We start from the raw sequence: 12213 nt of genomic DNA, 5'->3' as shown, positions 1-12213 counted from the left end.
GGAGTGGAACTGTCACCTATGTCTGCAGAAGCAACTTCTTCTCAGGTCCTTAGGTAACTCTGAAGGATACAGGGGCTGCAATGTAATGAAATTGGGTGCTTTTTTTTTTCATCACAAATGACTTATGAGAGTTGAACGACTGCTTTATGGAAAGGATTTGATTTTACCACAGGTTTTCATTCTCAGCTATATCAAAATACAGAAAATAATATTAAAAAAGTGATCCTTTTTAGGGAGTTTCATATTGGCAATGTCACTGTAAAATGAATTGTGGTTATGAGGAACAACAGAAAGAATGGTCAGGTTTCCTATGTGTTTCTTTCAGAGATTTGCATGTTCCCTCTCCCAGTTTGTCCAACTAAATCCACCTGTGTGCCCTCATCTCACCTCACAGTACCCTCAGCCGATCTTCAAGTCAACTGACTTCCTCCTGAGCAAGATCCACAAATAAGGCTGGTTTTGAGGTAAGGCTGTGCTTACACAAGACCACATCAAACAGAACAGATAACTATTAAATTCATGTTTGAACTTTTCTCCTAAAAATCTGAATGTTTCCTTTACAATCGCTCGACAACTTCCATGAAATTTCTATGAGATTATTTTTTGTGATACCTCTCTCTCTTTTAAATGCATCAGTAATTGGCCATGGGGGTTCAACAAGGGCATGGAGAGAAGAACAAAATGCAAGTATTATGATTACTCAAGGTTTCAAAGAAGGTTAAAAAGTGGAAGTATTTCTTAGGTATGAAATGATCGGATGTTTTGATGTTATGATTTTAGAAGAATTGTGTTCAGAAAATCCAAATACCGCATTCGAATACATTCAGTTTATTGTCAAATAACAACATGTGCATATTCTGCTTGGCCTCCTGACAAACAGAGTAGCTTCCTATGAGTAATTTTTGCAAATAAACATCCTCAAAATCAAAGGCTCACAACCTGACACTAGTTATATACTCAGCTTTGAGAAACATCCATAACCAAGCATTGTTATCTTAGAGGTTTGCATTAAATTTGTATAAAACAGCAACTATGCCTTGCACTGCTCATTTATTTTATTAAATGCCATGTGTCGAAAAGCCAATGTAATTTTAAAGTGGTGGACTAAATTCACTATCTCTGAAAAAAATACCCTGGTTGTTAGCTTTCAGTAAAAAAAAAAAAAAGGTTTTGAAAATTGCATCACTTAAAGAGATGACATTGAAAATGCCTTTTAGCTGAAGATGCCTGATTTAACCCCAAGCTTTCTGTGACACAGTGCAAGTTCTGTCCCACGTGGACTTGGCTAACAGGTTGGTGGGAGCCCAGGGCACACCTTTGCACACACTCAGTGCTGGCACAAGGGTCTCCACCACATGCCTCAGCTCACTGTTGCCATTCTGCAAGAGAGCTGTAACCCTGTTAGGCCTCTCTGAGGACCTAGAGAAAGTTGTGAAACTGGCAGAAGGTGAATTCTGTGGGCCTCTGCCTAGCTGCAATGCTGGCTTAAGTCCTCAAGCCAGCATTACATGAGGCTATACTTGACTATCATCTCTTCTGTACTTTCCCTTGAAGCAAAGCTTGAGAGATTTTTCTCCACATCTTTGCTTGTGGAAATTCTCATCAGCTGCAACCTGGAGTTGCTAATTCAATATTTCAGTTGGAATAGCAAGAATAATCTTGCCCAGTGGAAGACACTCCCACTGACAGGGGAGAATGAGAAAAGAGACAGTGTTTTGAGGTGACAAGAAGAGACACAAGAATGGACAGATCAGGAATCCACAGGGTGAACACTTTACAGTAAAGATGTGTAAAGGCGGATGATGCTCATTTTCAAGATGAAATAATCAGGAGGGAATGTTTTTAAATATATAGTTCTGAATGAAGTACTGATTGGGAAACCTCATCTTCACAAGCACAAGGTAGGGGGAGATTCTGTCAGCCACCACACAGTCTTGGATTGCACCACCACAGCAAGGCTTTGATGGAGCAGCAAGGAAGGAAGGCACAGCTTATGCATCTGAAACAGGCACACTAAACAGAGAGTACCTCTGTGGTGGGGAAACCCTCTGATGGGAATCTACAGCATGCAGAAAACACTGTTGGAGCTAAACTGTGCACAATTGCACTATTTTAAAGGAACATTGGGTATCATTAAGCAACCTTTATAGTGCTACACCTTAATGGGGCACACCAGTTAAGAAAACGTAGTATGGTAACATTAAAACATATGTCAACAATCTTCTGCTGCCCACAGATTTGAGAGAACAGAAGGGCTTAGACTGTAATGATCTCAATACAACCATCTAGTCAGATGTCTGGAATAAAAAAGAATATAGAATTTCATCCAGTAATCTACTCAACAAGACCTTAGGTTCAAGTTTTTTGATGTAAAAACTTTAAGAATGGAACACATCTGTAAGGAAGTTATACCTCTCTGCTTAAAAATTGCCCTTTATTTCTAGGTCCAATTTTTTTCCAGCTATGTACATGTGCAATACACCGGTCTGAAAATCATTATCTGGTTTTGTTCATCTCTATTTTAAATCAAACAAAACAAAAGAGGAAGTAAAAAATAGCTGTAATATGCACATTACAGATCACTTATCTCATGTCTAGCGTCATACAAAGTAGGAGATAATGATCTCGAATTCAACACACTGTCTACTGAAATCGTCATTGCTTTGATAGTGTGTTCAATTTGTCAGTACTTAGAAGGATTAAATCTAGGTAAAGTACATATCTGAGAAAATGATAGCCAGCATGATAGTTTTCCCATTTGTCAGAGAGTGCTTATGGAACTAAGGAGACAAAAATGCACATTCAGCCTCAGCAGATTTTTCTCTACAGGACACATAATAGTCTGGTGGACTTCTCTTTTTTTTTTTTTTTTTTTTTATTAATATGTTTGAAAGCCAGATGACTCTCTTTATGCAAAAACTTTGCTTTAGTAAGTCATTTTACTGCCATCATTTTCATTACAAAATAACAGTACATTCTTAAAAAACAAATTTGTTTCTCTGGATGGAATAGGAACTCAGTCAGGTGATGTATGTCAGTCATTGGAAGAATGGAGTGGAGATGCTGAGGGTCCTGGCAAAATGAAACTACAAATTTGCACTCTGAACATTGGAATTTTATACTGGTAAGGTCCCTACTGATTAAGATGGGTGTATTCTGCAGTAGAAAGCACTGGTAAGCATTTCCCCAGAAACATTCAGCTTCAGTGTCATAACACAGTAACAGGGGGGGAATAAGCTACTCTCTCAAGAAATTCTCAGCTCAGAAAGGCATTCTGTGGCAAGGTGAAGACAAACTGGACATTTCTGCAGTGTCCTAGAAACACCCTTTCTGCCCTCAGTGTGGGAATAGAGGCGGTATGGAAATCTAGCTGCACAAAGTTGCTGTGGTGTAAGAGGGAACGGGAAGAGCGCTGTTCCTGAAACATGAGGGCATCCCTGCCACCTCTCATGGAGGGCAGCAACCAAAGACAGTGGCTGGTGGTGAAATCTTCGGCCAGATTTGTGGCACTCTGACTGACCTGAGGCAGCAGAATTCATAGTGTAAACATAGCATTTCAGAAAAATATAACATTTATCAACAAAGTAAGAACAATACCAGGAACACAGTTATATTCACTTCTATGTCATCTTCTACCAAGGACTCTAGCCCTAAGGCCATTCCTGGCAGCTGCTATGCAGAAGATAACATTACTAAAGATGGAGGCTTCACAATTTAAAAAGTAAGACCCTCAATCGGGTCATCCAGCTGAGAATCAACAGGCTACTGTTGCATTGTTTCTAACCACTTCCTGACTGCAGCTTAGCTATTCAGCCTTTCACCACCTGGTTTGTATTTGATTTGCAAAAATAAAAATAAACAATCTCCCACAAGTAACAGCAAGAATACTGCACAGTGTGCAGTTTGTGACCAAAAAGGCTAGAGGCTGAGGCAATATAATCTCTGGTACCTAAGCCACAGGTCAGGTTGGTTGCCAGTTAAGCCCATATTTCTGGTTTGAAGCTTCTGTTGAACTCTTTTAAACAATAAGAAAGATTTGTTCTATCACTGAAATAGAAAACCAAATTTAAGGATGGCTGTGTAAATAAAGAGGAAATTCACTCAAAACTAGTGAGCCAGAGGCCAATTATTTCTGGAATATAAAGAAAATTAACCTGGGAACAGGTCTTAAAGTTTGAAGCTAGAATTCCACTGCTTTCCTTCTATATGAATATACACAGGAATAAAAAAAGCTCTGAAATACAACATTTAAAAAATAGAGATTTTTTTTTTTTTTTCAGACATTACATGGATGTAACTCACTTTCTATTTTCTTGTCCACTTAAAAAGATAATTGCTGAAATAAAAAGCAGTGGTTCCTATTTTCTTTCTTCCAAATAATACTGCATATTTTACTGCTCATAATTATATATCCTATTGTAAAATTGTAAACATTTTGTAAATTAAAAATATTATTATTATTATATTATATTATTATATTATTCACTTTTAATTAGCTCTCAGATTAGTTCTTCCTACACAATTAAGCTTCAAACTTTAAGTAGAACCTATTTTAATCTATTTTCCACAACATCCTATGGGAAGGCATTCTACCATTTGTAAGTCACCTAGAAGGGTACCCTCTTCATTATATTTTTAACCCTGCTGCCTGATACTTTACTCAATAGCTCTAGCGTTAGTATTTTGGATACCACTGAACAACCCTTTGTGATCTCTTCCATACAACTCAAGATTGTCTGCCTCTATCATATCACATCATGCCTCATTCACCTCTCTGCTACTGCAAAGATCTGGTCTTCAGCTTAGACTTCGTCCTTTATTTTTTCTATGTTACTCACAAAGACCACAACCTTGCTTCATTTTCTAATAGTCCTCATGTCTCCTCCAGACTATCACCTCTGCAAACTATTCTCCTACCTCAGGTAGAAATTTTTTCTTCTTTGGAATTTTCTTCTTTTCACTCAGAGGGTGGTGACACACTGGAATGGGTTGCCCAGAGACGCTGCGGATGACCCATCCCTGGATGCACTCAAGGCCAGGCTGGATGTGGCTCTGGGCAGCCTGGTCTGGTGGTTGGTGATCCTGCACGCAGCAGAGTGGTTGAAACTAAATGACCTTTGAGGTTCTTTTCAACCCAGGCCATTCTATGATTCTATGATTTGGTTGAGTGGTCACTGCTAGAGAAAACTAGGGTTCATTTCTAGCATGCCTTTGTCTCAAAAAGGCACATACTCAGAAAGACACATAGTCTTCCCTCCCCTAGAAGGCCTGGGAAGTGACAGCATGTATATAGACAATATTTCCATCTGCAAAAGGCCCCATTGTTCAAGTAAGTGGGACATTTGATACCTACATTGTGAGATTGCATCTTTCCAGACAGCGTGCCCTCACCATCGCTCCTTAGGTGACAAATTCCTGCCAGCAGAATGTCCTCATTTGTGACTGTCACAAGCATGAACAGGACTGACAATGTTAATGAGATTCATAACTGAACCTAATTCCCAAACTGTGACAAAAAACATTTCAGTAATCCTTTATCTGTCGGGACTGTGTTTCACTTCTTCTACACACTACTACAGCAAAAAGGACAGAGATGAGTGGAACAGTTTAGTTGTGGAAACCCCAGCTGAGCTTGTAATGGGAACCACCTGCCCACTGGCTTTGACAGAAGAGAACTTCTCATTGTATTCCCTTTATACTACCTACTTTAAAAATTAAGAATTCAATGTTGCATTAAAAAAGAAGGTGTGGTGGGATAATAAAACATACAGAAAGGGGATGCAAAATACGGTGGAAAAGACCAAAGCCAAAAGATAAAGCAATTTCTTCCCATCTCAAGACAATGTCGTCATTACAGATGCAAATTCCTTCCACTTTCAATAACAGGTGTATTGCTGATCTATGTCTCAGCTGTTTCCCAAAGCAATTACTGAGCACCACTGACATGAATCCCTTTCACTCTCTCCACCTAAGTTATATAAGTCATGCTATGTATGTACAAAGTTAATATTCCATAAACTGCTATTCTTCAAGCGAAATTCCTGTAAGCAGCTTGGTTGTACTGAAGAGTAATAATTGAAAAAGATTTTATTGTGGTTCTAAGATTTTCATTTAAACTGATTCAAACACAACGTGCCTTAGCTGAGTTTTGAATGTAAAAGCTCACTGAGCTATCAGAAAGGGAGTCAATTTTTTTGGCTACATGACATAATTTGAGATTCCCTTGTGCTCTGATCTTACAAACCCAACTGGGATCAGTGTGGTACCTGAATGATAAACTTCCAAGGATAAAAAGGAACCACCAGTCCACAGCTGATGACAGAGCAGAGGGCACGCTCCTCTCTTTAAATCAGTACCTGACTATCAACACATTAAAGTACTAGAGACCGTGTTTAGTAGAGGGGATAACTCATTGAACTGAGCATCTCAGCACTGTGAGGTAAGTTACAGTTAGGCACAGATCACTTGGGATGGACTAAAAAGCATGTTCCTAGTCTCCTTGCACTCATCAGAAAGGTGGCAGAATTTAGCCTACTATTAGAAATGAAAAGTGACAAACTTTTCATTCTAAACAAACGCTGACATGCTGACTAACAATATTCACTTTGGAGTCTCAGTGGGATACAGTACTTCACGCTTTCTCCTGAACTGTTGTGTAGTGTTGCTAAGTACTATTAAATACTTACCGCATTCCACCCCAGGGGTGGCTCCATTTCAGTGCTGGGCAAAGTGATCCTTACTTAAACATTACTTAGCTCACAGGAGCGCTGTGAAACTTAATTAAATTAATGCCTGTAAAGTGCTTTGAGGTTCTCAGATGAAAGGTGCTATAGAAATCTAAAGTACTATTAGTGTTTCTAAGGATAGGTGGAGCGATTTGGATGAACTAAAAACCTACATAAATCTTTCCTCAAAGCAAAAGTTTTTGCAATTTCAGTTAACTTATTTTTTATTTTTGTTTTGATTTTAGTATCTCTACAATTTCTAACTTTACCTTCAATTGAAATAACCAATTTAAACAAGACAGAACATACTAATGCCTCTGTTGCCTCATTCTCTTTACCTCTGGTCAAAATGCTTTCTCAGTATTTGAGACCACGCTGCTCTCAAAGATCATAGCCATCTTTCTATATGTGATCCATGACACTGATGACTTTTATCTAATAGACAAAAAATAACCAACTCCTGAACCTTCAGTGAATGTATAGTTACAGAACTAGCACAGCAATCTACTGTTACTGGAGAGTTAGCTCCAGCCTCTAAATACACTGAACAAAAACAACAAAAAGCCTAAACACAAATGCAAAATATAAGCTGTACCATCACCTTGATTCTACAGACAGGGGAAATGAAAGCTTTTGGAGAAGAAATTTTAGCCTTGAGAGATAAGACTTCCCCCTTTCTCTTTGAATGGCCTCAGAATAATGCAATTTTTTGGTACATCCAAACCAGGACTTCAGAGATACTATTTTCTTATTTTCTTTAAAGATTATGACCAACATACTCTGTTACCATCCAAGCAGAAGGCTGCCTTTTGGATGGCATGTAACAGACGACTATATAAGAAATGCATTTCTAAACAGTGTAAACAAGAAGCATTATTAAAATCGTGTTACAACATGTAAAGCATATCAAGCAGAAGGTAATTAAATCCCATAAATCCCATGGAAATGCTCACTCTCATGAAATTCCCAGCTTTGCTTCTAAATCAAAACAATATGAGTAAATATCCTCAAACAGAAAAACTATAGTAATGGAACTTCAAATCTTTAGAGATTTGCCCCTCACTAATTTCCTTTACGGTTTGGAACTTAGGGGAGGAAATCTGCAACGCCGTCACCTGCAAGAGAGCACCGAGGGATGTGGGTACATAAAACAGTATGGCCACTTTGCTTCGGTAGTACTCTACTCAGTTCAGACCAAGAGGAATTTTTATTGATTCAGTGTACTTTGGGGGTTTGGCATTTAGTCGTATAACACTACTGTGAGAAACCATTTTTAATCTCAAGTATGCATGACTGCTTATGACTACTTCAATGTTATGAGGTAACTGTCCAGGAAAAGAGAAGGCTGTGGTTGAAAGGAAGGAAATCCCAATCTCTGACCTATATATGTTCACTGTAATTGCCATCTGCTTATAAAAATATATGCTTGGTTTGACTGAATATATGTGTTCTTTTGACAGAACACAGTAACATCAACCAAAATAATACCTTGCATGAAGCCAGAGAACATAATACATCAAATGTTGCTCCAATGTGGAACTGTAATTCATCTAGCAAATAAACACACCCCAGCCTAGTGATTGATCAAAATACAATACATTCCACTGAAACGCAGCCATAAATTTGTTATCTTTTTTTATGTACATGTTCTACTACAGACAACAAATGCATGCCATTACTTCCATGATAAACTGACTCTACCAGGGTGTGGCAAATGTTTTCCTTTCTTGTGTTGCCTACAACCGTGGTCTAAGAACTGTCTATACAGAGACTTCCACTCATTCAGATAATCTAAAAACCCAATAAGGACATTTTTCTAACTTAAACCCACTCATGTTGACTACATATTTTCTTTCAAATGTACACCCAAACACTATTTATATCACTTTTCTTTTGTCTTCACTCTGGAAGCTATTTAATATTAACAACCATCTTTGCAAGAAGCAATTCTTCCTCAATTATTTTCATACATGGCATGTCTCACATCTTGTTCATAACTCTTTGTCTTCCACCCCAGACAGGTTCCAAAAGTCTTTAAAGGTCCATTCTTTCAATTCCCTCAAAAATTACACACATATCAAGTGGAATCCCTCTTACCTCAGTAGGATCCCCTTCTTTCCTAAAGAACACAGACCTAGTTATTTTGTGTAACTGAAACCCTTGAATTACTGCATTATTATAACTGTCCTTTGCTCTGCTGTAACTTTTCTCTCTGTATTTTCCCTCTTTTAAAATAACATGCCTTCCTTATACAGACGTAAAATTATTTCCCACAGCTATTCCTGAAATTTCAAACAGTGTTTTCTTGCCGTTTAATGCAAACACTATTTATACAACGCCTTTCATCCAAAAAGCTTAAAGAACTTAACACTTTAAGTTTTACCATATCTCAGTGAACTCCCTCTTTATTTGAAAGTTTCTTCCCTCTGGGCAAGATTAGATCCATGTTACAGAACCAGAATCTGAGGCAGTGGGGACCAGAAAGCTGGTAAGCATGGCTTTAATCCTGGTGGAAGCTAAGTACAAGTTGCTACTCAGAAGGACTGCAAACCCTGCCTTCTATCCTGTGAACAGGGCTCATGCAGCCATGACACACGCCAGATCAGCGAATGGATCCAGAGGAAAATAAATCTGTTTTGTTGGTTTGCTTTTCATCCAAAACTGTTTTTTAGTCTGTGCCATTGCACAGACTCTGGTGGTGTCATCATGAGGCAAGGAATGCACGTGGCCAAGATGAAAGTAGAGCTCTCGCTTTTTTCAGCATCATCTAGAACTTAAATGATTCAGATCATTGTAAAACTGCAGCAACTGCTTAGAAATAGGTAACACAAGTGCCCTAGGGATTTGGGCAAGAATGTACAATTCTGCTGAACCCCTCCAGTTCTGTCTTATCTCCTGTCTCTTATTCTAGTTTCTTGCTCCCATCCAATGCTAAACTTATACTAAAAGCTCATCAGACTGCACAACTAAATCAATACAACCCCGCAGAAAAGCTAAACCTGCAGAAAATGCAGAAAGATGTGTTTTTTTTTTCTGGTGGTTTAGTGAACTGAGTGCTCAACAAAGCTCTAGCCCAAGGGCAAGGCAAAGGGCTCCATATCTGGGGAGCTAGAGGAGGAAAGGAGAAAAATCTCTTTCCAGCAAGGAGTGACCCCTCTGATAGATAGTTGCCTCCACACTACTGTAAGAATCACAGCTACTCAGTTGTTGTGGCAGTTCCCCAGAAATACTTACTATTCACATAGTGCTCTACTTGGAAACACTTTAGACCTTATATCAAAAAGACTTAAGACCACTTGTCTTGCTCACTGTTCTCCAGTATTTGCTGACTTCCTATTTTCTTTCTCAATTTCTTAGCTTTTAGCATCATTCAATTCATGTATGAAGCTCTATTGAGTGTTTACTGACTTCCATGTCCCTCGGTTGCCTAAACTGAATCACATTGCTCTCCATACACTAGTCTTTAACTTTTCCCCTTTAACTTTCCTTAACTGTTCCTTTTCTCAGATTGTTTAGCTCGGAGAAGAGAATTCTCTTGGGAGACCTCATTGTGGCCTTCCAGTACTTGAAGGGAGTGTATAAACAGGAGGGGAACAGCTGTTTACAAGGGCAGATAGTGATAGGACAAGGGGGAATGGTTTTAAACTGAGACAAGGGAGGTTTAGGTCAGATATTAGGAAGACGTTTTTCACTCAGGGTGGTGATGCACTGGAACAGGTTGCCCAAGGAGACTGTGGATATCCCATCCCTGGAGACATTCAAGGCCAGGCTGGATGTGGCTCTGGGCAGCCTGGTCTGGTGGTTGACGAACCTGCACATAGCAGGAGCGTTGAAACTAAATGATCATTATGGTCCTTTTTAACCCAGGCCATTCTATGATTATATGATTTCCCAAAATCCTTCAATTTTATTTTTTTTTTCTCAAAGTACAAATGCTGTTTTCCTTCTAACTTTTTCTTCATTTTACTTTCCATTTATGATCATGTCTTCCTTAAACACATCTCTAAACTGCCAATCATCCCCCGTGAGTTATTAATGTAAGCAGTAAATAAATGTACAAGAAAAATGAACAAGTGTGCCACCACTGATCTGAATATAGCTTATGCACCACACTATAGCTCCACTCCATTAATCTCTGACTCAATTTACAGCAACACTTCTCTAGGTAGCAGTAAATAACCTGTTATCTGCATGACAAACTCAAACTTACAAAATCATCTGTGAAAACTTCAGACATGAAAACCTTAGATTTAAACTTTTCCTGAGTCCTACATAATTACAGAAAATTACACAACTGCGTACAGATCTGATAAGAGAATGAGTTACGCAGTTATTTAAAATAAGAAAAGTAACCTTTTTATTTTTAATGTAGTGACATAATATATTTTACAATTTTAGGACACTGTCATTATTGGGGCACATCTAGTTTATGGCACTTTCTTACATAGTTAGGCAAGGAAAACTGCATGGATAATGTGGCCCCTATCTTTGGAGCCTTTCATACCTTTTAACAGTTGGTTAAGAAGCCTCCAAAGGCCAGTTTTAATACATTACTACTAAGAGAACAAATTGGCCATCCTGTCAGCAAAGAACACCAAGAAGATGACTAGCCTTCTTACAAGATAGACAAAGATGAAATGTGACGAATATGCAGCTGATGAAGGAAATGCATAGTGAAAACTCTTCAGGATGGTACTCATCCTGCTAGCAGAGGGCTCTGCATTGCCAGCTGCCAGAGCTCAAACAAAGCCTTTGATGAAATCACAACTACCCTTGTCTCAGTTTCGTCAAAAAAAAAAAAAGAGACTGTGGACAGTTTAATTATCTCAGAACCATTACCATCAGCAGCAGTTTCATAATCTTGAAATGCTGCCATTCTCAAAAGCCATTTGCCTGAAAAGAAAAAAAAATAATAATAAAAAAAAAAATCCTTAAAACACAAGAGACTGTCATACTGTCCAAACAATAGAGCAATTCTTATACAATCAGACGCCACAACTAATTATTCAAAAAAAAACAAACCATCCCCCTCTCCATTATTTTTAAACAAGGGAACAAAGGATGTAAATTTTATCCAGAAATATTAGATTTTTAAAAGAGTAAAAATATCCAAAAATCAAAACAGATGAACACTGCACTGTAGACTTTCTTTTCTTCCATGCCTGTATGTGCACAAAACTGATTCTGTGTTGAAGGAATGAGTACATACACTGTTCACATCCCTAACAAATGCAATAAAAAATAATAAGTAATAAAAGCAAACTCTGTGGGAGCTTTATTTCTTGTCACTTTTGCTTACGTTTCAAAGGAACTGGCTCCTACATTCACACTCTATCTTATTTAGGTTAATCAAACTGTATTTTATTTTCTTCTTTGGCACCTATAAAGATTGTACGGATATAGTGCCTATTAAGATAAGTGTTTCAATGTTCTTTTTTCTTACCATTAGTCACAATTTCCTAATGCTGATATTTTGGCAGGAAGGCAG

General features: G+C 38.2%; 1 protein-coding gene across 3 annotated transcripts in view; it reads right to left on the bottom strand.

The window, feature by feature from the left end:
- BBS9 (Bardet-Biedl syndrome 9) overlaps nucleotides 1–12213 on the bottom strand; it is a 280198-nt gene that overhangs the window by 30366 nt on the left and 237619 nt on the right. Inside the window, exon 22 of one of the 3 annotated variants that reach the window (XM_072327287.1) lies at nucleotides 11565–11618. The exons of the other annotated variants lie outside the window; for them this stretch is intronic. Within the exon in view, the coding sequence (XP_072183388.1) occupies nucleotides 11565–11618 (54 nt within the window). The remainder of the gene's footprint in view (nucleotides 1–11564; nucleotides 11619–12213) is intronic. 3 annotated transcript variants of the gene reach the window in all.

The sequence above is a fragment of the Excalfactoria chinensis genome, chromosome 2 (assembly GCF_039878825.1).
Source record: "Excalfactoria chinensis isolate bCotChi1 chromosome 2, bCotChi1.hap2, whole genome shotgun sequence".
Lineage (NCBI taxonomy): Eukaryota > Metazoa > Chordata > Aves > Galliformes > Phasianidae > Excalfactoria > Excalfactoria chinensis.
This window is presented reverse-complemented; position numbering and strand designations above follow the sequence as displayed.